The sequence below is a fragment of the Oryctolagus cuniculus genome, chromosome 18, assembly GCF_964237555.1.
Source record: "Oryctolagus cuniculus chromosome 18, mOryCun1.1, whole genome shotgun sequence".
NCBI classification, from domain to species: Eukaryota; Metazoa; Chordata; class Mammalia; order Lagomorpha; family Leporidae; genus Oryctolagus; species Oryctolagus cuniculus.
In genome coordinates, this window is record NC_091449.1 from 52,027,957 (window position 1) to 52,054,815 (window position 26,859).

General features: G+C 47.7%; 1 protein-coding gene across 4 annotated transcripts in view; it reads left to right on the forward strand.

Moving 5' to 3' along the window:
• The window catches only part of TANGO6 (transport and golgi organization 6 homolog), a 208,899-nt gene that overhangs the window by 43,295 nt on the left and 138,745 nt on the right, over positions 1-26,859 (forward strand). For all 4 annotated transcript variants that reach the window (XR_011384053.1, XM_070062637.1, XM_070062636.1 and 1 more), the window contains exons 8-11: positions 7,749-7,861; positions 9,085-9,261; positions 12,329-12,461; positions 14,832-15,023. Coding sequence is in view for 3 of the 4 variants with exons in the window: in XM_070062637.1 (XP_069918738.1) it covers positions 7,749-7,861; positions 9,085-9,261; positions 12,329-12,461; positions 14,832-15,023 (615 nt within the window). In the remaining variant the exon portion in view is untranslated. The remainder of the gene's footprint in view (positions 1-7,748; positions 7,862-9,084; positions 9,262-12,328; positions 12,462-14,831; positions 15,024-26,859) is intronic.

Here is a 26,859-nt window from a genome sequence, read left to right on the forward strand (position 1 = left end):
ATGGGCACCAGTTTGAGTCCCGGCTGCTCCACTTCTGATCCAGTTTACTGCTGATAGCCTAGGAAAGCAGTAGAAGATAGTCCACGTGTTTGGGCCACTGCACCCATGTAGGAGACCCGGAAGAAGCCCTTGGCTACAGATTGGTCCAGCTCTGGCTGTTTTGCCCATTTGGGGAGTGAACCAGCAGATGGAAGACCTTTCTCTCTCTCCTTCTCTCTGTAACTATGCAAATAAGTAAATAAATAAACAAGTAAGTAAACAAATCCTTAAAATAGAAAGGAAACTTCCCATGATACATTTCTTTCTCAGGAAGGCTTTTACCATGGGTAGAAATGATACATGAAGCATTTGGGTTGATCTAATTCCACCTCCAGGTAAGCAGGGAAGGTCCCCAATTAAAAAGCGATTGCATGATGATGGCTTAAGTACTTTGGTTTCTACCACTCACATGGGAGACTTGGATGGAGATCCTGGGTCCTGGCTTCTGCATAGCCCTACTTCAGCCATTGAGGGCATTTGGGGAATGAACCAACAGATGGAGGATATCTGTCTGTTTTTCATATAAAATGAGAGTAAATACACTCAAAAAGAGAGTACACTAACTCCTGTTCAAGGGGTTCTGCAGTACCCAGATGTCAGAGCTCGGTGTTGGGGCAGGAGGGCTCACCTAATGTGTGGGTACTGCTTCCTCAGTCAGTACTGTCACCAGCCTGGCGTGCAGGAATCTGGAAGGGACCAACCCCAGCAGTGGCCTCCACTTGCAGTGTGATGTCATTGAGAGGCCTGCTATTCTCTAGGGCACAGAGATCATCAGATGGCATTGGCTGATCACTTTGACCTCCCGTGCCTCTGGGCAGGGTTCTGAACTCCAGAGATAAGTCCGTGCTCTAGGGACTCCTCATTAAGGGTGACTTTCCACTTTGGGAGTGTACATAAAGGATAATGGTCAATGTCAGGTGCGGGCCAGACTCCTTTTTTTTTTTTTTTTTTTTTTTAAAGATTTATTTATTTGGCCGGCGCCGCGGCTCACTAGGCTAATCCTCCACCTAGCGGCGCCGGCACACCGGGTTCTAGTCCCGGTCGGGGTGCCGGATTCTGTCCCGGTTGCCCCTCTTCCAGGCCAGCTCTCTGCTGTGGCCAGGGAGTGCAGTGGAGGATGGCCCAGGTGCTTGGGCCCTGCACCCCATGGGAGACCAGGAAAAGCACCTGGCTCCTGGCTCCTGCCATCGGATCAGCGCCGTGCGCCGGCTGCAGCGCGCTGGCCGCGGCGGCCATTGGAGGGTGAACCAACGGCAAAGGAACACCTTTCTCTCTGTCTCTCTCTCTCACTGTCCACTCTGCCTGTCAAAAAAAAAAAAAAATTAAAATTAAAAAAAAAGATTTATTTATTTATTTGAAAGGCAGAGTTAGAGAGAGGCAGAGGCAGAGAGAAAGAGGTCTTTCATTTGTTGGTTCGCTCCCCAAATGGGCCAATCTGAAGCCAGGAGCCACAAACTTCTTCTGGGTCTTCCACGCAGGTGCAGGGTTCCAGGGACTTGGTCCATCTTCTACTGCCAGACAATAGTAGAGAGCTGGATCAGAAGTGGAACAGCCAGGACTCGAACCGGTGCCTATATGGGAAGCTGGTACTGCAAGTGGCAGCTTTATCCACTATATCAAAGCACCAGGCCCTGGCCAAGCCCCTCTCCCCCCTGCTAAGATTTATTTTATTTATTTGAAAGGCAGAGTTACAGAGAGGCAGAGAGAGAGAGAGAGAGAGAGAGAGAGAGAGAGAGTTCTTCCATCCGATGGTTTACTCCCCAGATGGCTGCAACAGCCAGAGTTGTGCTGATCCAAAGCCAGGAGCCAGGAGCTTCCCCTGGGTCTCCTGTGTGGGTGCAGGGGCCCAAGGGCTTGGGCCATCTTCTGCTGCTTGGCTAAATTCTTAACTCACATGTGAGTTTAGTGCTAGGCAAGCAATTGGAAGGAGGCAGCTGTCTTAGGAAAGGACTGGCCAGATTATGACTTGGAAGTCATAATCTATTGGAAGATTTGGAAGAAGGCTCTCTACTTTTTGTTTATTTGAGAGAGAGAGAGAGAGAGCAACAGAGAGTGAGTGAGCTAGGGAACTTCCATGTGCTAGCTCACTCCACAATGCCCACAGAGTCAGGAACCAAAAACCTAATCCACGTTTCATGTAGGTGAAAGGAATGCAGTTACTTGAGCCGTCCCTGATGCCTCCCAGGGTCTGCCTTGGCAGGAAGCTGGGGTCAGGAGCTGGAGCTGGGAGTGAAACCCAGGTAGCCTGGTGGGAGATGCAGGCATCTTAACCACAGAGGGGCTGTGTCTGTATAAGATGATGAGCTGGAACGAAGGGGAGAGGTTCGGAAGCTGCTGTCCAGGGTGCCGTGGAGGAGCTTCAGCTCTGCCTTACAGTGGCTGCAGTGACTTTACCTGCTACACCACAGCATCTGCCCGAGTTTTCCAGTTTTAACAAGATTTATTTATTTATTTGAAAGGTGGAGTTACAGAGAGAGAGGGAGAGATCTTTCATCTGCTGGTTCACTCCCCAAATGGCTGCAGAGAGAGAAGGAGAGTCAGAGGAGTGCTTCTGTCTGCTAATTCACTCCCCAAATGGCTGCCACGGTCAGGGCTGGATCAGGCCAAAGCCAGGAGCCTGGAACTCCATCCGGGTCTCCCATTGGGTGTCAGAGGCTCAAGCCCTTGGGCCATCCTCTGCTGCTTTCCTAGGTGCATTAGAAGGGAGCTGGATGGCAGCAGAGCAGCCAGAACTCAGACTGGTGCTCATATGTGCTGCTGGTGGCTCAACTTGCTGCACCACAGTGCTGGCCCCACACTTGACAAAAAGTTATCTGCAAGGTAGAGAAAGTGTGTAAGAGTTATACTGTCTGTCTGCTGGTTCACTCCCCAAATGCCTGCAAGAACCCAGGTTTGCCAAGCTGACGACAGGAGCTAGATGCTCAATCCAGGTCGCCCGTGTGAACGGCAGGGAGCCAAGTCCTTGAGCCGTCATCACTTGCTGTCTCCCAGGTTGTGTGCTAACAGGAAGCTGGAGTTGGGAGTGGAGCCAGGACATGAACCAGGCCCTCCAGTAGGGGATGTGGGTATTCCAAGCTGTCTTAACTGCTGTGCCACGCACGCTTTCCCGAGTGTTCTAGATTTTTAGAATGGGAACAGAAATGCCTAACCTGGAGGACTCTGGAGAGTTTGTTGTGGTATGGGATCAGCTGAATGCCTGCTTCATTCTCGAGTTGATTCACGATACACAGGCGCTATTGTTTGCTTCATAAAAGCAGTAGCAGTGGAGGCCTGTTAAGTGGCACACTAGCATGTTTAAACTGTTTATCTACCAAGAACCTCTGTGACACACAGCGTCAGTAAACTGCTGTCACAGGTGCTGAAGTAGGGAACTTGACTTTGGCCTTCTGGACTACTTGAGAAGTTGAGAGATAACCGTATGAGTAGGTTCATTAAATTTTATGTTCAAGCTCTGAAGTGCTATTGGAATTTAGAGAAGGAGAAAAGTGATTTCATGGTGCTTACCTGCTTAATCAGTCTTTGAGTTAGTGAGTGAGGGAATGGATGAGTGAATGAACAGTTAACCACCAGATACACTGCAGACTCCTGGAAGAGGTGGGGCGTGGCTGGGTCGGTATAGTGGGTGCTGTTGTTGCTTGTCTTTCATCTACAGAATACAGTCTGCTCAGGAGCGTGCATGGCAGCCTCTGAGGCAAATAAAAAATACTGGACTTTGACTACGTGTAGATGAGCAGGCAAACCTTGAAAATCAGATGCCCTTCAAGGAAGCAGGTTTGGGCTCAGTCCAAGGAAGAATGGAGTACTGGTGTTGGAAGGGAGGTGACAATTGTGTATGTGTCAAGCAAGAGACCCTTGAATTTCCTTGAGGGACGGCAGAAAAATTCATGTGTCAGGGGCCAGAACTGTGTCATAGCAGGCAAAGCCACCATCTGTAGCACCAGCATCCCATATAGGAGCCAGTTCGAGTCCTGGCTGTTCCACTTCAAATCCAGCTCCCTGCTAATGTGCCTGGGAAAGCAGCAGAGGTTGGCCCAAGTGCTTGGACCCCTGCACTAACATGGGAGACCTAGAAGAAGCTGTTGGCTCTTGGCTTCATATTGGTCCAGCTCCGACTGTTGTGGTCATTTAGCGAGTGAACCAGTGGATGGAAGTTCTGTGTCCCTCCTTCTCTCTCTAACTCTCCCTTTCAAATAAATAAATAAAAAAATTTTTAAATTAATGTATCAGACTGAGCCAAAAAGAGACCTCATCTCTAAATCTTTCCATTTAAGAAAAATACCATTTCTGTGTTCCTGTCTGTGAACTTAATGAGTTGATGGGTTGATGGGGTTAATTCTTTTTTTTTTTTTTTTTTTTTTTAAGATTTATTCTATTTATTTTGAAAGTGTTACAGAGAGAGGTAAAGAGAGAGAGAGGTCTTCCATCTGCTGGTTTACTCCCCAAATTGCCACAATGGCTGGAGCTGAGCCCATCCGAAGCCAGGAGCCAGGAGCTTCCTCTGGGTCTCCCATGGGTGCAGGGGCTCAAGGACTTGGGCCATCCTCTGCTGCTTTCTCAGGCACATTAGCAGGGAGCTGGATCGGAAGTGGAGCAGCCAGGACTTGAACTGGTGCCCATATAGGATTCTGTTGCTGCAGGCCCGGACTTTAACCTGCTGTGCCACCGTGCTGGACTGATGGGGTTAATTCTTAATTTTTCTCTTTTTCCTTCTCCATACTCTTCCCTTCATTGTTGCCACTTCAGCCTTACTGTTCTTCAGAGCTCTTGGAACGACCCTGTCATATGTGGTTGTTTCCCACTGAATTGTAGGCTCCTGCGAAGCAGACACCTTGTTCCCCACCTCTGTACATTAACTGGCGCTCAGTGACTATCTGGCGAGCCTTTACCTAAAACGAAATCATGTATGTACAGATAACTGTACGTTTCTTTCTAAAAACACAAATAGTATTTTTCCTTGTTTTTGAAAAAAATGCAGAAACATGTGGGGAAAAAAGAATAAAAAATGGCAGAATTTATCCACAGCAGTATATACCCTGAGAAATCTGCTTAATTCAGTTCATCTCAAAGTTTGAGGCTCTTTGGCTCTGCCAAGCCAGTAAATAATGGAGATTTAATTCCATCTGGCTTTTGTTGATTGTTTTTTTTGTTTGTACTCATACAGAAGATGCTGGTAAGGCAGGATGGCTCCACAGGGATTACCTCTGAGAACACAGGGTCCCGAGCAGAACAATAGGCCACTCGCTATCTGGGGGCATCTCTCCCACCTCCTGTAATTGGCCATATCATAATGAGGCCGCACGCTACCTCCGAACACTGCCGGGGAAGGCACTTCATTAGGCTGGGCTTATGGAGATTAGATCATGCACAGGAAGCTGCCTGCTTGGTTATCAGGCTCCACAGAGGAGTCGGGAGGCTTAAGGAGGGGGAAAACGTAGGGTTGATTTAAAGAGACAGGGCTTGCGGGAAAAGCACGGATAATTTCCCAGGCTGGAAGGGCGCCTCGCTGGCCCGTAGCTTCCCTGAAGCAGCACTGACTCCAGCCTCGGAGCTGCTTCTGTAGATAAGGGCCTCTTGCAGCCTCCTGCTTTTCTTCTTTGCAGTAGGGTTGCTCATACCACGTCAGATTGTTAGTTTTAATGAGCCGACTCTTAGGTGTGGTACCAGACCTGGAAGGGTAAAACACATTCTAGTGTAGTTCATGCAACTGATTCTAAAAATGTAATTGTTCCAGTTCCTCTTTTTTTTTTTCCTTTTATCATCCTTGTCATTGTGCTATCAAACTTTAATTGATTTATCATAACAGAATCACACTTTGAAATCCTATTGTGTTTGGATTTTTAAATAACATTTTGTACTTCTTTAAATACTTTAAATTATCCTCCCTGAATTATTCCTGTAATTGGTTTGCTTGTTTTATTCTTTCTGTTACATTAGAGGCAATCTGAGGGATAATGTCTCTAATTCATTTTTATATTGCAGTATCTAGGACATTGGTCTGAGCCCAGTGAGTGTTCAGTAAAAGTTTGTTGAGTACCTTTGTGCTAGCCTTATTGCAAGGTTCAACTAAAATATTTAACACAATCTTTGTTCATCCAGGTCAGCACGCTCACCTGTTTAACCATGTAAAGCCAGTGCAGATCTAGCTGTGTATTGTAATGTCTTTGAAAGTGTATTGAATTGGAGCAAAGAGGGCATGCCTGTGTGGTGGTCCTACGAGTGGTGATTCTGGGGACAGGCATTTGGCACAGCAGTTAAGACACTGCCCAGGACGCCTGTATCCCATATTGGAGTGCCTGGATTCTGGTCCTGGCTCTACTTCCAATTCCAGCTTCCTGCTAATGCACACCCTGTGGGGGCAGCACATGATGGCTGAGGTTCTTGGGTCCCTGCCACCCACATGGGAGACTTAGATTGAGTTCCTGGCTTTGGCTGCTTAGCTCTGGTTGGTGTGGGCATTTGGGGAATAAGGCAGTGTTTGGGAGATCCCTATCTATCTCTTTCTGCCTTTCAAATGAATTGAATACATAAATTTAAAAATTTTTAGGGGTTGGCATTATGGTGTAGCAGATAAGGCTGCCAGCTATGACACTGCCATCCCATATGAGTGCTGGTTTGAGTCCTGGCTGCTCTACTTCTGATCCAGCTCCTTGCTAATGGCTTTGGAAAAGTAGTGGAGGATGGCTCAAGTCCCTGGGACCCTGCCACCTGTATAGGAGACCTGGAAGAAGTTCCTAGCCCAGTGGGGCTGGTGCAGTGATGCACACTAGGTTAATCCTCTGCCTGCAGCGCCGGCATCCCATATGGGTGCCAGGTTCTAGTTCCGGTTGCTCCTCTTCCAGGCCAGCTCTCTGCTGTGGCCCAGGAGGGCAGTGGAGGATGGCCCAAGTGCTTGGGCCCTGCACCCGCATGGAGACCAGGAAGAAGCACCTGGTTCCTGGCTTCGGATAGGCATAGCTCCGGCCGTTGCAGCCATTTGGGGGGTGAACCAACGGAAGGAAGACCTCTCTCTCTCTCTCTCTCTCTCTCTCACTGTCTGTAACTCTACCTGTCAAATAAATAAATAAATAAAAGTTCCTGGCCCCTGGCTTCAGCTTGGCCGAGCCTCAGCCATTGCGGCCATCTGGGGAATGAACCAGTGGATGAGAGATGTCCCTCTCTCTCTCTCTGTCTATCCCTCTCTCTCTGTATCTCTAGCTTTCTAATGGATCAATAAATAAATGTAAAAATATTTTTTGAATAAGGAAAAAAGAGTGATGAATCTAGAATTAGCTACGTTGGGTGTTTTATTTCATTTTCAAATCTAGTTTTAAATTTTTCTCTTTGATGCTAATTGTTAGTTCCTATCACAGGGCCTTTAGCCATGGGACAATTAGTGTAAAGCTGAATAATAAACAGATTAGGAGACTCAGTGGTAGACAAAAGTAGCAAAGAAGGAGATCAGAAAATGGGTTTCTTTGCTCATCTAATTGGCGGTTCTTTTGGTTGCACACTTGCAAGGGTGCTGTGGTCTTTGTCTCTGGGTTCCCGCCCATCTGCCAGTCTCAGATGGTTTCATGGCCACGCCTGAGCACAACCTCAGCGCTAAAGTTGTGCGTCTTAGGGTGAGAGAGCTGGCTGAGGATGACGCTGAGCCCTGCCAGGTGTCTGGTGTTTAGTTCCCGTTGTCGGCCTTGCAGTGCAGGCCTTTCTCACTGTGTCCTCTCTCCTAGGTGTACGTGGTCGGGAATGAACCTCTGACCGTGCTGCTGGATGCCCTGCTTCCGGTCCTGGGAGTGCTCTTTTCTCTCTACTGTTTCACAAAGCAGAGTGTGTCTCACATAAGGTGAACAATGAAGAGAAACTGCTTGACTCAGAAGTAGCCTCTTCCTTGTTTATGGTGCTACTGTTATTTCCTTTCAATGTCAGGAAGACATCGGGCCCCTCTTGCTCTGCTCATCTAGAAAAGAGAGACTTCTGCTGATGCGGTCTCTGTGTCCCTGGGTAAACCTGGCCCCGTTTGATCAGAGAGAAGCACTGCGGATACATGTCTAGGAAGGAGAAAGCAGGGTGGGTCCTAGGGCCTCGAGGGATAAGACAGTGTGTTCCAGAGATCCAGATGTGAAGGGGGCACTCTGTAAGTTAGCCTGGGCTTTGGTGGTAGTGAGGCAGAGGGTTGTTTACATAGATGGGATTTCTTAGGCATCCATAAGATGCTCTTTTGTGTTAGAATTTCAGCTAGATTTTCCTAGTCATTTTTGTTGTTTCTTCCACCTGGTAAATCCCTACAGAATTCTGAGTTTTGATGTTTGGAAGTAGTCCCGTGTCACCTGATGTGTAGTGTGGAAATAGTACCTTCATCACTAGACCATGCACTAGACATGCATTCCAGTGTTTAGCTCTGCCCTGGCAAGCAGCAAGCACAGTAAGTGGGGGCTGTCCTTGTCACCATGGCTCATGGTGAGGAGGACGCCCAGATTGGTGCAATATTCAAGGCTTCCCTTGCAGAGCCTTTGGCTTCTCAGTGTGTTGTTGCAGCTGCGGTGACAGTGACAGATAAGAGAGAGTGTAGCAGGGGCTGTCCGTGGAGTGACTTCTGGGTCCTACCAGCGCTGTGAGATCCTCATCAGTTACCAGCAGGACTGATTCAGACACTGATTCTCTGCTTAGATACAAGGGGATGAGGAATTAGAAGTATTTTGTTGGTGTTCTGTTTCTTAGTCCTGCTGGTGGTAGATGGTTCCCTTGAGTATAAGCTTTCTTATACAGTAGCTGATCCAAAGGCAGTGGTACATTTGGAATTACTTAAAAAAAAAAAAAATACACATGGGGCTCATGTGGCATATCAGGGTTGCTTCTAGAGCCAAGTGGTTCCTGAATGTTAGGGTATTCGCGTTCTGAAATTCACAGGAAGTGTGCGTCCCACTCCTGCGTCCCAGTAGCACTAGGTGATGGTGCCAGCATTTAGAACGCAGCGGGACCTGACAGCCTTTCTTTCTTTGTTCATGCTGGTTTGTTCCATGCACAGGGTAACATGACAAGCTCATTCATAGCTGCTTTTCCTGCCAGGTCACTTTGCCAAGAGATCTTATTATGGATTCTGGGGAAGCTGGAGAGGAAGAAGGCGGTTGCCAGCCTGAAAGGCTTTGCAGGCCTGGACAGAGCTGCACCCTCGCTCCACTCTCTGTGTCAGTTCAGAGCTGCCGCGCAAGGTGGCATCGAGATTGCCATCAGGGAGGCCCCTAGGTGAGTCCGGATTTTGTTCTACCTAAAAGGCCTTTCTCAGCCACTAAGGGGCGCTGAGAGAAAAGAAACTAGCAGCTCAAGGGCCTGAAGTGTGTGCTATTTATAGTCTCTAAACGAAATGTGAGCCTTAAATAATCTTCCAAGTTTTTCTCCCCCCCAAGATCAGGCTAATAGTCGGCGCAGTTGACCGGGGCCTCGCAGTTCTGTGTGACAACAGACTCGCTCCCTTCACTGAGCTGCTGCCGGCGCATCACAGCAAAGGGTGGCGCGTGTTCACCCCCAGCAGCACAGAAATCCCACCCTCTCTCTGACTCCCAGTGATCCGTGTGTGTGTTTACCAGCATACGTATTCCTAAGGGACCTTGTCCCACAACTGTCTTTACTTTTTGTTCTAAAGCTGTTTTATTTGATAGAGTAAAGAGGGAGAAGGAGAGACAAAGAAAGATCTTCCCTCTTATGGCTCATTCCCCACATGGCTGCAACAGCTAGGGCTGGGCCCGGCTGAAGCCAGGAGCCTGGAGCTCCATCCAGGTCTCCTCTGTGGGAGGTGGGAACTGACAGCCTCGAGCCCTCAGCTGCTGTCTGCCAGGGTGTGCATCAGCAGGAAGTCAGATCGCCGGTAATGCAGCCAGGACAAGAGCCTACGCTCCAAGATGGCACGCAGCTTGTGCTGCCGGGCCACACACCCACCCTGATGACAGGCTTTTGTGGTAGTTGGATGAGGGAGCTTTGTTTCTCGTAGGGACTGGTTAGAAATGCTTGGTACATATTAGTAGATTGTGCCGTTTATTTCTCCAACATCTTACATGTGTGTGTATTTTAAATTCTCTCCACTTTCTGGGTGATCTGTGTAGGATGTTATTATCTCACAGTGTAAGTTTCTGTTCATCAGAATCCGTGTAGTACTTAACTGGTGGCAGCCACCCTGTGTAGGTTTCATATCATATTCAAAATGCTGCTGTTTGTTGAAGTATTTCAGTTCAATTTTCTATTCCTGGTAACCTTGGTAAAGTTTTAGAATACTCTCTCAATATGGGCTTGAAGAAAATTGAAAAATACATAGATTATACACAGAATTATCAGTGCAAGCTCAAGCTACTAATTTACTTAAAATTATCAAGCATTAGTAAGTTGTAGTTGTAACTATGTGTATAGACAAAAAGTTTAAATTTTTTAAATATTCATTTAAAACAGTTTTTATTTGGGACTAATTTAGGGGCAGTATAGAGATTTTCCTTAGGCATTGTAATGCATTAAATGTTCACAAGGCTCTCGTGTACTTAGTGCACATGTGTGAGCATTGATAATTCTTGGGGTGAGCATTTGGCACAACAGTTAAGACCTTGCTTGGGACACCCACATCCCCACATCAGAGTGCCTGGGGTTGAGTTCTACCTCCACTTCCTATCCAGCTTCCTGCTAATGTACACCTTGGGAGGCAGCAAATGATGGCTCACGTACTTGGATCCCTGCCACCCACGTGTGAGACCTGGAAGGAGTTCCTAGCTCCTGGCTTCAGCTTGGCCCAGCCCTGGCTGTTGCAGGCATTTGGGAAGTGAACCAGAGGTTGGAAGATCTCTCTCTGTCTCTCTCTGTCTTTGTGCCTTTCAAATAAAGTGAAAATAAGTAGATAAAAACTTTTTTAAACAACGTTGCGGGCCTTCTATGATCTGGCCTCACCTTGCAGCCTTTTCTTTCTCCAATGTCTACAAATTATACTTTAATTCCTCTTTGCTTTTGCAACTTCAGAAATCATTGACAGGCCAGCATCTGGTACAGTGGTTGAAACCCCGCGTCCCATATTGGGGGCCCTGTGCTTGAGTCCTGGCTTTGCTTCTGCTTCCAGCTCCCCGCTAATGTGCACCCGGGAGGCAGAGGTGATGACTCAAGTACTTGGGTCCCTCTGGCCCACTAGGGACACCCAGATTGAGCTTCAACCTAGCCCAGCTCCTGTTGCAGGCCTCTGGGAGAGGAGTGAACCAGCAAAAGGGGAGATCTCTGTCTCTGTCTTTCCCTGGCTTTAAAAGAAACAAAAATTTTTTAAAAATGAAAAAAAAATTGTTTAAGATACAATAGCGGGGCTGGTGCTGTGGCGCAGCAGGAAAAGATGCTGCCTGCAGTGCTGGCATCCCATGTGGGCGCTGGTGCGAGACCCGGCTGCTCCACTTCTGATCCAGCTCCCTGCTGTGGCCTGGGAAAGCAGTAGAAGATGGTCCAAGTCCTTGGGCCCCTGCACCCATGTGGGAGACCTGGAAGAAGCTCCTGGCTCCTGGCTTCGGATCGGCGCAGCTCCGGCCATTGCAGCCATAGGGGGAGTGAACCATAGGATAGAAGACCTCTCTCTCTCTCTGGCTCTACATCTCTCTGTAAAACTCTGTCTTTTAAATAAATTAAATAAATATATTTTTAAAAAAAGATACAGGCCAGCGCCGTGGCTCACTAGGCTCACCTCCACCTTGCAGCACTGGCACACCGGGTTCTAGTCCCGGTCGGGGCACCGGATTCTGTCCCGGTTGCCCCTCTTCCAGGCCTGCTCTCTGCTGTGGCCCGGGAGTGCAGTGGAGGATGGCCCAAGTGCTTGGGTCCTGCACCCCATGGGAGACCAGGAGAAGCACCTGGCTCCTGCCATTGGATCAGCGCGGTGCGCCGGCCGCAGCGCACCAGCCGCGGCGGCCATTGGAGGGTGAACCAACAGCAAAGGAAGACCTTTCTCTCTGTCTCTCTCTCTCTCACTGTCCACTCTGCCTGTAAAAAAAAAAAAAAAAAAAAAGATACAATAGGAATCCTTTAAGAGTGATTTTTAACATGTGAAGCCACTTCCTTCACGAATCTTTTCCTATTTGAGCAAATGACCATACAGGATGTAACAGCCCAGATTCCGAGAATAAATATTTGACTTTTTTCTAGCTTGGAGGAATAGGAAATAAGTTACACACATTTTTGGAGATCTTTCTAATGCTTAACTGGAACGTGAAGTAGCTTGTTCCTTTTGAAGATTATTATGAGGTTTCAAGAAAAATATGGTCTGTGGTGCTGTTGCCAAGTTGACTCTCACCCTGCTTTGCAGTGAGGAAGATGATGATGAAGCCCTGTTCCAGAAGGTGTCCTCCGAGCAGGGCCAGGTGGAGCATCTCGGGGACCTGTTGTCGCACTGCCAGGAGAGTGGATTGGCGGGGGACTTCTTCATCTTCTGTCTGAAGGTGAGAACTGCACAGAGTTCGTGGGCAGCTTTGCTGCGGGCTGGTTCCAGCCAGACCCTGTGGGCTTTCCAGGTATGGAGAATTCAGCCTCCTGAAATTCAGGTCCTGGTTTAGGGAAAATGATCAGAGGCAGAAAGGCAATTTCTTTTTTTACCTTTGGCTTGGTAAAAAGAAGAGGCTTCAGTAGAATGCTGTGCTCTGACTCCTTTCCCAGGTAATCGGCACTGGCATTTTAGAGATGAACAAAGCAGAATTATTGATGTACGAAAGGGTTAATCTTTGTTCAGTGTTGACACTAAGAACTCGTTTGAAGTTAATAGCAGGTTTTACAGCTATAGAGTAATCCCCTATCCTTTCTGCCTGTTGTTCTGTCAGGTATTTGGAAAGGGGATTTAGCAGTTTTGTCTCCCTCGCTTCACCTTGTAGCTACCTGAAAGCTTTTCCCTGTGGCCGTGCTTCCTTTTGCCGTCATCTCTGGTAGCAGCTCGTACCTGTAAGGTCATCAGTGCCCAATATCAATCAGCCCGAGACCACTCGTACCTGTAAGGTCATCAGTGCCCGATATCATCAGCCCGAGACCGATAGCTCTGCCTTCTCCTTTCCCCTTAGTAAAGTATCTGAGAATCAGTTGCAGAGTTCAGAGTTGATGTGGGGGTGTGACACGTAAGGAGGAAACCAGGGCTAACATCCCTGTGTCTTAAAGTCAGGGGACGTGTTTTTGATGCTTTCTTGCCTTCTGTGGTCACATTCATCCCCATGCCGAGCCTCCCATTCCAAACAGCATTCCAAAGAAATGTGCATTTAGTTGTACACCTTAAAAAAATGTTGTTTAGGGGCCAGTGCTGTGATGTAGCAGGTAAAGCCACAGCCTGCTGTACTGGCATCCCATATGGATGCTGGTTGAAGTCCTGGCTGCTCTACTTCCGATCCAGCTCTCTGCTATGGCCTGGGAAAGCAGTAGAAGATGGCCCAAGTGCTTGGGCCCCTGCACGCACGTGGGAGACATGGGAGAAACTCCTGGCTCCTGGCTTTGGATCGGTGCAGCTCTGTCCTCTGAGGCTAATTGGGGAGTGAACCAGCAGATGGAAGACTTCTCTATCTCCCTCTCCTTCTCTCCGTGTGTAACTCTGCCTTTCAAATAAATAATAAATCTTAAAAAAAGTTGTTTAAAAAACAAATAAATCAAAGTGCTTTGCTCTAAACCAGGGTCTCTGCTTTGGTGCTATTGGCATTTTTTTTTTTTTTTGAAAGAGTTACAGAGAGAGGTAGAGCAGGAGAGAGAAAATGAGAAGTCTTCATTCAGCTGGTTCACTCCGCAGATGACTGCAACAGCCAGAGCTGAGCTGATCCAAAGCCAGGTGTCAGGAGCTTCTGGTTCTCCCACGTGGGTGCAGGGGCCCCAGGACTTGGGCCGTCTTCTACTGCTTTTCCAGGCCATAGCAGAGAGCTGGATCAGAAGAGGAACAGCTGGATCTTGAACTGGTGCCCATATGGGAAGCCAGCGTTGCAGGCTGGGGCTTTAACCCACTGCACCACAGCACTGGCCCTGGTGCTACTGACATTTTAAGCCAAATGGCTGTCCTGTTTGCTGTAGGGCATTTAGCAGCATCCTCGACCTCTGCCCACTAAATGCGTGTATTACCCCCAATTATGACAACCAAAAATGTCCCCAGACATTTGTGCAATACCCCCTGGTAGCACAATTGCTCAGACACAGCTGAGCACCCGTGCTCCAGGCTGCCTGTCACTTGGGTAAAGCCTGAATTGGTTGAGAACTTAAGGTTTTGTCTTCCCAAGGAAATTTTCAGCGTTGACGCGCAGGTGAAAAGCCAGCGAGACCCACAATAAGAGGTTGTCTCTTAGAAGCTCAGTTCTGAGTGTCGTATCAGCAAAGGGCCGTGGTGCTGGAGCTGTCTGCTGGTCTGTAGCAGGAGCCAGAGGTGTTACATGGCAAGGAGGGCAGTAGAGATGGTGAAATACTGATGAGAGAAATAGGCTGCTGAGCTGGTTCTTTGCGCGCACGCATGCGTGTGTGTGTGTGTGTGTGTGTGAAGATTTCATACACATAGTATTGTACATAGTATTGCACATCTTACTTTTTTCACTTAACACTTCGAGATACCTATCTTTGCAGATAGCCATACAGAGCTAGTTCGTTTGTTTGAACTGTTGTGATAGAATAAGTCTTGCACAATTTATTTGCTCTCTTATTCCTAGACATTTTAGGTTGTCTCCAACGTTCGGCAATTTTAAATAATGCTGTCACATAGACTGCTTGTTTAAATATGTATTTCAGTTTACAGGCTATGTTGGTGAAGCCCTTGGTCTCACTGGGTTTTCTGCACTTTTTCTTCTCTCTTGTGCTTGTAGGAGCTGACCCACGTGGCGGTGGAAAGTGAAGCGGAGTTCAAAGCCAGGACCTTCTGCGGCCAGAGCCTCTTGGAATTAGAGCGACACCGGACTCTGCTTGTGGAAGGCCAGGAGCGGAGGCTGCTGGTCCTGCAGCTGGTGGCTGTTCTGTGCGAGAGGATGTCCGAACAGATATTCACCAACATCACGCAGGTCGGTGGCTGCCACGCTCTGGAAGCAGCCTGGCGGTGCTTGCCTATTTTGGTTTCTTTACATTCCTTCCAAAACGGTGTTCAGAAATGTTGCTCCGAGTGTGATTTGGTGACACCTGCCGGGATGCTGGTTAAACAGGCAAGTTCCTGAGTCCACACTCGGCCGGCTGAAGCAGAGACTTCCCTGGGTCCCGGAATCCGCGTGCTGAACGTGCTGCCGAGGTGACTGGCGTGCGCAGGCAACTTGGGGAACTGCTTTACATTTTTATGTCGTGTTGTTATGTCCTGTGGTTTTCAACTTTAGGGCACAGGTGAAAGCCTCAGGTATCATTTCCAAAATATTAACACTCAACCTACTCTACTCTTAGAGATTCTGATGTAGTATGTCTGTATGACAGCCTGGCATCTTTTTAAATGTTGTTTTCTTTGTTTATTTATTTCCATTAAGTTGAAAAACAGAGTGACAGAGACAGAGAGAAAGAGAAATCTGGTGCGGGGGAGGGTGGGTATGGTAGGAGGAATCACTGTTTTCCTTTAGATGTACTCATGAAGTTTACATTCATTAAACAAAAGGTTAAAAAGAGAGAGAAATCCATCTTCCATCTGCTGATTCACTCCCCAAATGCCTGCAGTAGCCAGGGCGGGGCCAGGCCAAAGTCAGGAGCCAGACACTCCCTCCTGGTCTCCCATGTGGGTGGCAGGGGTGCAAGGGCTTGAGGCATCATCTCCTGCCTCCCGGGCACGTGAGCAGGAAGCTGGTTTGGAAGCAGAGTAGTTGGGACTGGCATTCTGATATAGGATACACTTTTCATAATGACAGCTTAACTTGCTGTGCCACAGTACCTGTCCCATTCTTTTTTTTTTTTTTTTTTTTTTTTTTTAGTTCTGTTGATGATTCTAATGTATATCAAAGGCTGAGAATGATTAAAACCTCAAATTTGCAAAAAAAAAAAAAAAAGCCAACTTGAATTTTGTGGCTTCTTGACCTCAGCTTATCTCCACAAGATCCTGTAAACTTTAAAGTTATTTTTAAAAAATGCTTTCAGAGTAGTGTAACCGTGCAAATCAGAGCCCGAATTTTACTGATGCAGACATTGTTTTTACCACCTTTTAAAAATATGGGAAACAGAGGCGGGCGTTTGGCTCAGTGATTCAGATGCCTGAATCAACTCCCCACTCTGCTTTTAATCCAGCTTCCCGCTAATGCAGGCCCTGGGAGACAGTGCTGATGGCTCAAATAATTGGATCCCTGTCACCCACAGGCGAGACCTAGATTGGGTTCTAGGCTCCTGGCTTTGGCCTGACCCAGCCCCGGCTGTTGCAGGCATTTGAAGAATGAATCAGTGGTGGAAGCTCTCTTTTTCTCTCACTTGTTCTCTCTTTCTGTCTGTCACCCTTTCAAAAAAAAAAAAAACCACAAAATAAATAAATTAAAGAACAAAGTAGGAAACAAACAATAGGAAAGCACAGTTGCCCTGTTTTGCCACTTTACAGACGTCTGCTGCCTGGGTGGCGGCATGGCGGCGTAGGACGGCTGAGTGCTGCACTTAGCTCCGATCCCCCGGCTCCTGGTGCCGTCGTCCTGCCGCCTGCCTTTGGCGTTGCTAAGCAGCATTTCGCTGTCACTCCTGCTGAGAACACGTGCAGCTGCCTGTCAGCTCTGACTTATCACGTCTGTCTAGTGAGAATTACGTCCATGATCTCTTTCCTGGCCTCTTACTCCTTCAGTTGCCTGACCCCATGTCACTCAGGGGGGCGATGTGCTGCTCCTCCGTTTACTTTTGTTCCCTGAAGACTTCTTCGTGCAGACCTTACGTTTCTGTCTCAGGATGCTAACTGGAAGGGGGAATGGTCTAGAAACTGATACGACTTGAGTCTGTGCACTTATCTGCCTTCGCTCCTAATTAAGGAATAATGGTATTAAGCGGGTACAAAAATGATTTGTCCCATTAAGTCATCCTTCAGCTGAGATGAAAACCTGTCAGGACAGAAAGAACCTGAAGGAAATATTGGCATGGCGTTTGGTGATCTTGCTGCTAGTGAAAATATTAGTATGTTGTTTTGAAACACACACATATGCACACACACACAGATAAAGAAGATAAGTCACATACATGCAATTTTGTTAATATTACTGAGAATCAAGATTTTCAGCATAAGAAAAAAGTATAAAAATCCAGGAACTTGGATATAAACCTTATTAAATTAAATTTCAATAGAAAGTATTAGTGTGAACCCATATTTAGTTTTCTCTTTTTTAAAAATAGATACTTGCTAGCTCAGTCCACTGTCCATGCCAAGAAGCAGTGGCAGCTCCATAGCAGTGAAGCACGTGAGCGCCAGATTACAGTTTTCAAATAACATTTTCTACAGGAAGAGCACAAGCTCTCCAGATACAGGCTGAGGCAGGGTCTTGGTGAGGAATCATACGTGGCAAGCCTCAAGGCAGCAGTTCCGGGATGCCAGGAAGCTGTCTGGGGTGAGTGGGGCCATGTCGGTGGCACTCAGGAGCCTACCTGCAGGGGCCCCCATCGGCCATAGATAGGACAAGAGTATCAAAAAGAGTAATTCCTGCAATGTTTTGAAACACGCCCAAGATACAAAACAAGGGGCCAGCACTGTGGCACACCAGATTAAGCTGCAGTCTGCAGTGCTGGCATCCCTTATAGACACCAGTTCAAGTCCCGGCAGCTCCATTTCCAATCCAGGTCTCTGCTAATGCTCCTGGGAAAACAGCAAAGGATGGCCCAAGTGGTTGAGCCCCTGTACCTGCATGGGAGACCCGGATGAAGCTCCTGGCTCCTGACTTCAGCCTGGCCCAGCCCTGGTGGTTGCATCCATTTGGGGAGTGAACTAGCAGATAGAAGATTTCTCTCCTCTCTCTCTCTTGCTGTAACTCTGACTTTCAAATAAATAAACTTTTAAATAACAAACAAAAAACTAGTAGGACATCTTTAAAGATTACTAGAGCACAGCTCATTATTTTGTAAATTGATAAAGAGAAATAATGAAGCATTTGCCCTTCCTGCCTTTTTTTTCTTAAGATTTATTTATCTATTTGAAAGACAAAGTGAGAGAGAGAAGGAGAGAGAGAGAGAGAGAGAGAGAGAGAGAGAAAGAGAGAGATCTTCCAGCCATTGATTTACTTCCCAAATGGCTGCAACAGCTAAGGGTGGACCAGGCCAAAGCCAGGAGCCAGGAACTGCATTCTGGTCTTCTACTATGGAGTTAGCGGGGACTCAAGTACTTGAGCCAACATCTGCTGCTTCCCAGGTGTGTTGGCAGGAAGCTGGATTGGAAGCAAAGTAGCCCAGATTCGAACTGGCAGCCTGGTATGGGATCTGGGCATCCCAAATGGCAACTTAACCTGCTGTGTCACAGTGTCCCCCTTGTGCAGTCTTTCCTTTAGGAACTACATTTCAGTGTAACCAAATAGTTGATGAAGGAAAATTTTTGTTAATAGGAGAATCATAGCCAAAACTTTCAAACAGAAGACTAGAAAATTAGGTTCTGCATCCCCTGAAGTAATGGATGAGCAGTGCCATTGAAAGGGTGCTTTATAGTAAGTGTGTTAGGCCCGAAATGCCCAAACCAACTGATTGATCCTTTCCCCCACCTCAAATTTTTTATATTTATTATTATTTGAAAGACAGAGGGAGAGACAGAGACAGAGAGAGAGATCTTCAATCACTTTGCAAATGCTCACAATGGTTGGAGCTGAGCTAATCCAAAGCCAGGAGCTGGATCTTTTTCTGAGTCTCCCATGCGGGTGCAGAGACCCAAGGACCTGGGCCATCTTCCACTGCTTCCTCAGGCCCTAGCAGAGAGCTGGATTGGAAGTAGAGCAGCCAAGACTTGAACTGGTGCCCATATGGGATGCCAGCGCTGCAGGTTACCTGCTATACCACAGCACCAGCCCCAGCCCTCCAAATTTTATTATGACAAATATCAAATTTGGAAGAATTTTGTAGAATACCTCTATGCCCAGTAGCTAAACATTGCCATTGATGTTTTGTTATACTAGGTTTATTACATAGTTATCCATGGTACCTTTCTTCTATCCATCTTTTAAAAAAAAAAAGATTTATTTATTTATTTGAAAGGCACAATTAGAGAATGGGAGAGTCAGAGAGAGAGAGAGAGAGAGAGAGAGAGATCTTCCTTCCACTGCTCACTCACCGAATGGCTGCAACTGCTGGGGCTGGATCAAGCTGAAGCCAGGAGCCAGGAACTTTATCTGGGTCTCCCATGTGGATGGCAGGGGCTCAAGCACCTGGGCCATCGTCCTCTGCTTTCCCAGGCCATCAGCAGGGAGCTGGACCAAAAATGGAGTTGACACTGAAACTGGTATTCATATGGGGATGTAGGCGTTACAGGCAGAGGCTTAACCTGCTGTACCACAACACCAGCCCCTCTTAAATCCATCTTTTTTTTTTTTTTTTTTTAAGATTTTATTTATTTATTTATTTGAGAGGTAGAGTTACAGACCGTGAGAGGGAGAGACAGAGAGAAAGGTCTTCCCTTTGCTGGTTCACTCCCCAAATGGCTGCAACGGCCTGAGCTGTGCCAGTCTGAAGCCAGGAGCCAGAGCTTCTTCCTGGTCTTTCATGTGGTTGCAGGGGCCCAAGTGCCTGGGCCATCCTCCACTGCTTTCCCAGGCCACAGCAGAGAGCTAGATTGGAAGAGGAGCAGCTGGGACTAGAACCGGCGCCCATATGGGATGCTAGTGCCAAAGGCAGAGGATTAACCCACTGTGCCACGGCGCCAGCCCCTTAAAGGCATGTTATTTTTGGTACATTTCAGTGTTAATGAGCAGTGTAAATATTTCAGCACGGGCTGACCGATCTTACCTCACCCTAGTGGACAAATAGATGTATGTGCCTCCTGGTGCCCCTTGGGAAGGATTCTTACCAAGAAAAAGCGAAAACTCAAACCTTCATCTGATCTGATCAGGGAAATCCAGGGGATGAGGAAGCAGTTGACCCAATCCAGGATGTGGGAATTCTCCAGTACAAGTGACCCACTCTGTCTAGCAAATAAATGACATTCAAAAGGAGCTGAATCCTGATTCAAACAAACCAGTTGAACGAAGCCATTTTCATAGCGATCATGGGCCAGGTATTGGAAGACACCGAGGCATTCTTCTGGGGTGTGATTATGGCATGATAGATCTCCTGGTATGGTAGAAATGCATGTGGAAGATTCCATATCCCTCGAGTGTGTAGCCAGATGGCATGTTTGTGTGTGTGACGGTCCAGGGGAAGGAGGCATGCAGAGGTCTGGGTTCTGCTCAGAGAACTGCACAGCTCCTGAGTTCTTACCCCACAGCTCTGGATTGAGGGACAGCCCAGTGCCGTGTGCTCTCCCAGGTACTAAGGACACAGCAGGAAATAAGACCAATGTGTGTCTTATGCACTCATGGAGCTGACATCACACAGGAGGAGAAAGACAGTAACTCAGAGAGCTGAGATGCATACGGGCTGGGTGGTGAGAACTCCTAGAGAGAAAGTAAGGCTGGGAAGGGGCATGGTACAGGGAGCAAATCAGTAGGTGCTCATGGAGAGCCTGAGAAAGTGACCTGTGAGGCAAGACCTGCAGGCAGGAAGGAGGGAGCCGCCGAGGTGCGTTGGGGAAGCCTGGTCCAGACACAGGGCGCGTGCCTGGTGCTCGGTGAGAGAAGCAAGGTGGCCAGCCCAGGGCAGCACAGCAAGCAAGAGTCCCCATCAGAAAACCCCCACCCTGTGTTCCCTTCTAGAACCAGATCCCTGTAATCAGCTGAGTAGAAGTGAGTCTTTGTGGCCTTTTTTCAGTGCCAAACTTGTTTTAAAAATGTAGGTAACACATGACCATTGCAAAAACATTTAAACAATGTGAAAATACAGAAAATAAAAAGTAGGGACTTCTGGTTGAAGATTGTGCCTTGAACACGTGTCAGTCTGCTCCCTCTGGAAACCACGGGGACCAACAAAGAAAAAGAGAGCTGAGGCTGGTGCCGCAGCTCACTAGGCTAATCCTCTGCCTATGGCTCCGGCACTCCAGGTTCTAGTCCCAGTTGGGGCACCGGTTCTAGTCCCAGTTGTTCCTCTTCCAGTCCAGCTCTCTGCTGTGACCCGGGAAGTCAGTGGAGAATGTTCCAAGTGCTTGGGCCCTGAACCCTCATGGGAGACCAGGAGGAAGCACCTGGCTCCTGGCTTCGGATCGGCGCAGCACACCGGCTGTAGCAGCCATTTGGGAAGTGAACCAACGGAAGAAAGATCTTTCTCTCTGTCTCTCTGTCTAACTCTACTGTCAAAAAAAAAAAAAAAAAAAGAAAGAAAGAAAGAAAGAAAAAAAAAAGAGAGCTGAGACAGCAGATGAAAGAGAAAAGCAACATTTGGAAATTAAAAAATAGTAATTGATCCAGGAGCTTGGAAAAGCTAAATGCCTGCCCACACTGGGGAGAAGTCAGCGAGCAGAACACTCGACCTCAGTAAAGCCCCAATCGTTCTCTTAAAGGAGCAAGCTGCTTCTCACTACAGAACCTGGAAGTTGGTAGCACAGCAGGTTAAGCTGCCATCTGCAGCCTGGCAGCCCATATGGGTGCCAGTTCATGTCCTGGCTGCCCTTTTTTTTTTTTTTTAAAGATTTATTTATTTATTTATTTATTTATTTATTTGAAAGGTGGAGTTACAGAGAGGCAGAGGTAGAGAGAAAGAAAAGAGAGAAATTTTCCATCCACTGGTTCACTCCCCTAATGGCTGCCACTGCCAGAGCTGCTCTGATCCAAAGCCAGGAGCCAGGAGCCAGGAGCTTCTTCCAGGTCCAGGTCTCCCATATGGGTGCAGGGGCCCAAGGAATTGGGCCATCTTCTACTGCTTTCCCTGGCAAAGCAGAGAGCTGGAGCAGACGTGGAGCAGCCGGATCTCAAACCAGTGCCCGTATGGGATGCCGGCACTGCAGATGGCAGCTTTACCTACTGCACCGCAGCGCTGGCTGCTGCTCCTCTTCTGATCTAGCTCCCTGCTAATGCTCCTGGGAAAGCAGCAGTGGACAGCCCCACTGCTGGGGCTCCTGCACCCACACGGGAGACCCAGATGGAATTCCTGCCTCCTGACCTCGGCCTGGCTCAGCCCTTGCCATTTTGGCCATCTGGGAAGTGAACCAGAGGATGGAAGATTCTCTGTCTCTGTTTCCCTCTTTCTCTGTAATTCTGACATATAAATTAAAAAAAAAAAGAAAGAAAGAAAAAGAAAAAAAGAAAACCTGGAAGTCCAGGAGGCACCAGAGCTGGCCAGAGGTAGAGCTGACTTGAGCGCCTAATGCAGTTCGAGAGGCGGTGAGAGACTGTGGGTTTACTGTTCTGAGATGACAAACACGGCCCCAGGGGAGGAGGCCGAGGAGCGCGCTCGCCTCGGGGCTGCGTCTGGGCCCTGAGCCCTGTAGTCCACCTCAGCTCAGTGGCTCGCAGGCTGGCCGCAGAGGACTGTGGTGAGGCTCGCGTGACTTCACACCCGCAGTGTGCTCGCAGTGGGGCTGGTGACCAGAAAATGCCTGGTGGCGTGGACTGAACAGACAAGGAGTTCCAAGCGTTCACCTCTGTGGAGCCAGAATCACCATGAACTTTCAGGAACTTTGGACTTTTAAAGTTACAAACCTGTATAAGAAGTTGTAAATGAAAGGAAAAGTCTTCCACTGCTCTCCACAGTAAATTCTAGAACATGGTCCAGTCACATGCCTGTGCTTGTCACCGACAGCACCCCCAGAATCCCAGGAAATGAGTCGTAGCTGTCAGAACAGGGGGTGCGGCGGTGTGGGCGCTGGGGGAAGAGAGTGGGGAGGCGGCACTGCACAGGTGGTGACCACGGCCGCCACTTGACAGTGAGTAGCTCCTCGATTTTGTTGTTTACATACATATAAACAATTTTTTAAAAAAGATGTATTTTACTTGAAAGTCAGAGTTACACACAGACAGAAGGAGAGGCAGAGAGAGAGAGAGAGAGGTCTTCTGTCCACTGGTTCACTCCCTAACTGACCACAATGGCAGGAACTGCGCCAATCTGAAGCCAGGAGCCAGGAGTTTCTTCTGGGTCTCCCACGTGGGTGCATGGGCCCAAGAGCTTGAGCCACCCTCTACTGCTTTCCCAGGCCATAGCAGAGAGCTGGATCGGAAGTGGAGCAGCCGGGACTAGAACTGGCGCCCATATGGGATGCCAGCACTGCAGGCAGTGGCTTTATCCGCTACACCACAGCGTCGGCCCCAAACTTTTTTTTTTTTTTTAATAAAAATAGAATCGTACCGGGTAGGCGTTCTGTGCAGTGGTCAGGATGCCACTTGGGACACCCATGTCTCCTCTCAGATTGCCTGAGTCCGTGTCCCAGTCCTGTGCCTGAGTCCAGCTCCCAGCTGATGCACACCACATGCTGTGGTGGGGTCCCTGCCACCCATCTGGGAGACCTAGGCTGAGTTCCCAGCTTCCAGGCATTCGGGGAGTGAACCAGTGGATGGAGCTGTCTCTGTCCATCTGCCTGTCTCTCCACCTCTCAAAGAAATAAATAAATAAATACATTTTTAAATAGGATCATATTACTTGCTTTACAACATTTTAAAAAATATAAGTATATTGTAGAGAAGAATTTATAAAAAGGCTAGATAGTTCTCTGTTCAAGCAGTGCAACAGTACTTGTGCTGAAAGAGACGCTAACCGTAAACAGGGAGCACCTGGGAGGACTCCCGGGAGGCAGACTGAGCGCCCGGCTCGTGGAAGCAGCAGTGTCCCTGCAACTTCCGGCATCAGTGAGTCTCGGGACCCCAGAGGGTGGCGAGAGCTGCTGTCACCGGCACTGTTCCTCTCAGTAAATGGGACTTTAATAACCTTTCCAGTTTCCTGCCTTGCTCCAAGACAAGCGTTAACAAGCTGTTCCCCTCTCTTGAAGCTTGCAATAAAGATTCTAGCACAGCATGTGATTTGTCCAGAGAGTTCAACCTGCAAGCTTTCGTGGTATTTAGAGCTGACTACAACCCATCTCAGCTTCCCATTTGCAAAATGACTTCTCCCTTCTGAGCTGTTTATTCTAATTATGCATGTGTGTGTGTGTGTGCGTGCGTGTGTGTCTGCACACATGTGTATATGTGTGTGCTGTCACTTATTCAAAGGTGTTCCTACTTCAGGTGATTAATCCAAGCACAGTTAAAATGATGCTGAGCAGAGTAATCCCTTTTAAAGGCTAGTTGTTAGCAAGGTGCTGTGTAAAAATCTTATGTATGAATAATCTTAATCCTTTAAACATTTTTTGTAATAAAAAATGACTCTGCATCATTTGAACTGATTGTTGGAGGATACTGGCTCTGAGATAAAATCCCACACTTTCTTTTCTCATGCTTTGCTTGCTAGAATTAGACTGTCCAGCGTAGGCAAAAATTAATTCCGGAAGCAGAAACCTCCTGTTGAGAAACTAAGTGTAGGATTTTATATGGCCACAAAGTAAAAAATCTACTTTTTAGAGCAGTTTCCTGTTCCCAACAAAATTGAATGTAAGGTACATGGATTTCCTTCATGCCCTCTGCACCTACAGGTACAGAGCTTCCCGTGTACCAAAAGTGGCACATTTGTTAAAGTTTAAAAATTCGTTTCTTTTCCTATTTGAAAGTAACAGACAGAGAGATCTTCCATCTGCTGACTTACTCTTGCAGTGCCTCCAACAACTAGGGTGGGGCCATGCCAAAGCCATGAACCTAGTACCACATACAAGTCTCCCATGTGGGTGGCAGGCACTCAAGTACTTGAGCCATGCACTGCTGCCTCCCAGGGCGCACGTTAGCTGGAAGCTGGAGTGGAAGAGGAGGAGCCAGGACTCAAACTTGCACTTCGATTTGGGATGGGGCCATCCTTGATGCCATCTTAACCTGCTGCACCACAACAACTGCCCCCATTTGTTAAAATTGATGACCTATTGACAGATCATTGTCAGCCAAAGTCCATGGCTTCCATTAGGGTTCACTGTTGGGGTTGTGCATTCTGTGGATTTGGACATACTTGTAATGAAGTGGATCCACCATGATGGAACCACACAGAAGAGCTTCACTGTCCGAAAGGCCTTGTGTTCCGCGTGTGCACCTCTCAGCCGCTGGCAGCCCTGACCTCTGCACAGCCTCTGTAGTTTCTCCTTTTCCCAGAATGTCCTGTGGTTGGAGTCATACAGTATGTGGCCTTTTCAGGTTGGCTCCTTTCACTTAGTAATGTGCACGTATGTTTCTTCCATGTCTTTTCATGGCTTCAGAGTTCATTTTTAATGCTAAAGAACCTCCATTGTCTGGAGATGCCAGTTTATTTATATATGCACACACTGAAGGGTGTCCTGGTTACTTGAAGATTTGACTGGAGCTGCTGTAGTAAACCACGTGCAGGTTTTTGTGTGGACTTAAATTTTCTGTGTTTGTTGTTGTTAAGCACTATCTGCAACATTACCTCTTTTTTTTTTTTTTAAAGATTTATTTTATTTATTTGAAAGGCAGAGTTACAGAGAGGCAGAGAGGGAGAGCGAGAGCGAGAGCGAGAGAGAAAGAGAGAGAGAGGTCTTCCATCCGCTGGTTCATCCCCCAGATGGCCATAAGGCCAGAGCTATGCCAGTTCAAAGCCAGGAACCAGGAGCCTCTTCCAGGTCTCCCATGCGGGTGCAAAGGTCCAAGCACTCGGGCCATCTCCTACTGCTTTCCCAGGCCACAGCAGAGAGCTGGATTGGAAGTGGAGCAGCCGGGACACGAACAGGCGCCCATATGGGATGCTGGCACTGCAGGCAGTGGCTTTACCTGCTATGCCACAATGCCGGCCCCTAGAGCATTTTTAATATGCTTATTTGCCATTTATACTTCTTTGGTGAGGTGTTTGCTCAGGTCTTTTGATCTTTTTTAAATCAATTTTTTTTCTTCAAGATTTATTTTTATTTATTTGAAAGACACTGTTACAGAGAGAGAGGGGGAGAGCCGGAGAGAGAGAGAGAGAGAGAGAGAGAGAGAGAGAGAGAGAGGTCTTCCATTCACTGGTTTTTTCCCCAAATGGCCACAATAGCCAGGGCTGAGCCAGACCAAAGCCAGGAGCCAGGAGCTTCTTGCAGGTCGCCCATGTGGGTGCAGAGACCCATCTGCTGCTGCTTTCCCAGGCATATTAGCAGGGAGCTGGATCCAAAGTGGAGTAGCTGGGACTTGAACTGGTACCCTATGGGATGTTGATGTTGTGGGTGGTGCCTTTACCCACTATGCCACAACGCTGGACCATTGTTTTCTTATTGTTGAGGTTTTTTTTTTTTTTTTTTAAGATTTATTTATTTATTTGAAAGGCAGAGTTACAGAGACAGAGGCAGAGAGAGAAAGGTCTTCCGTCTGCTGGTTCACTCCTTAATTAGCCACAATGGCCAGAGCTGGGCCGATCTGAAGCCAGGAGCCAGGAGCTTCTTCTAGGTCTTCCATAGCAGAGAGCTAGATCAGAAGAGGAGCAGCCGGGACACAAACCAGTGCCCATAAAGGATGCCAGCACTGCAGATAGCAGCTTTACCTGCTACGCTGCAGTGTCGGCCCTTTATTGTTGAGTTTTAAGGGTTCTTTGTATAGTTTAGGTAACAGCCCCTTTGTAAGGTATATGTCTTTTGCAAAGATCTTTTTTTTTGATGAGTTCCAACTCTTCACACCTTTCTTTCCCGGATGATGCCTTTGGTGTTGTGCCTGGAGAGTCACCAAGCCCTGGGTCGTCTAGGTTCTCTCCCAGTTACCTTCCAGGAGTTCTTTTTTTTTTTTTTTTTTTTTTTTTAATTTATTTTTTTTGACAGGCAGAATGGACAGTGAGAGATAGAGACAGAGAGAAAGG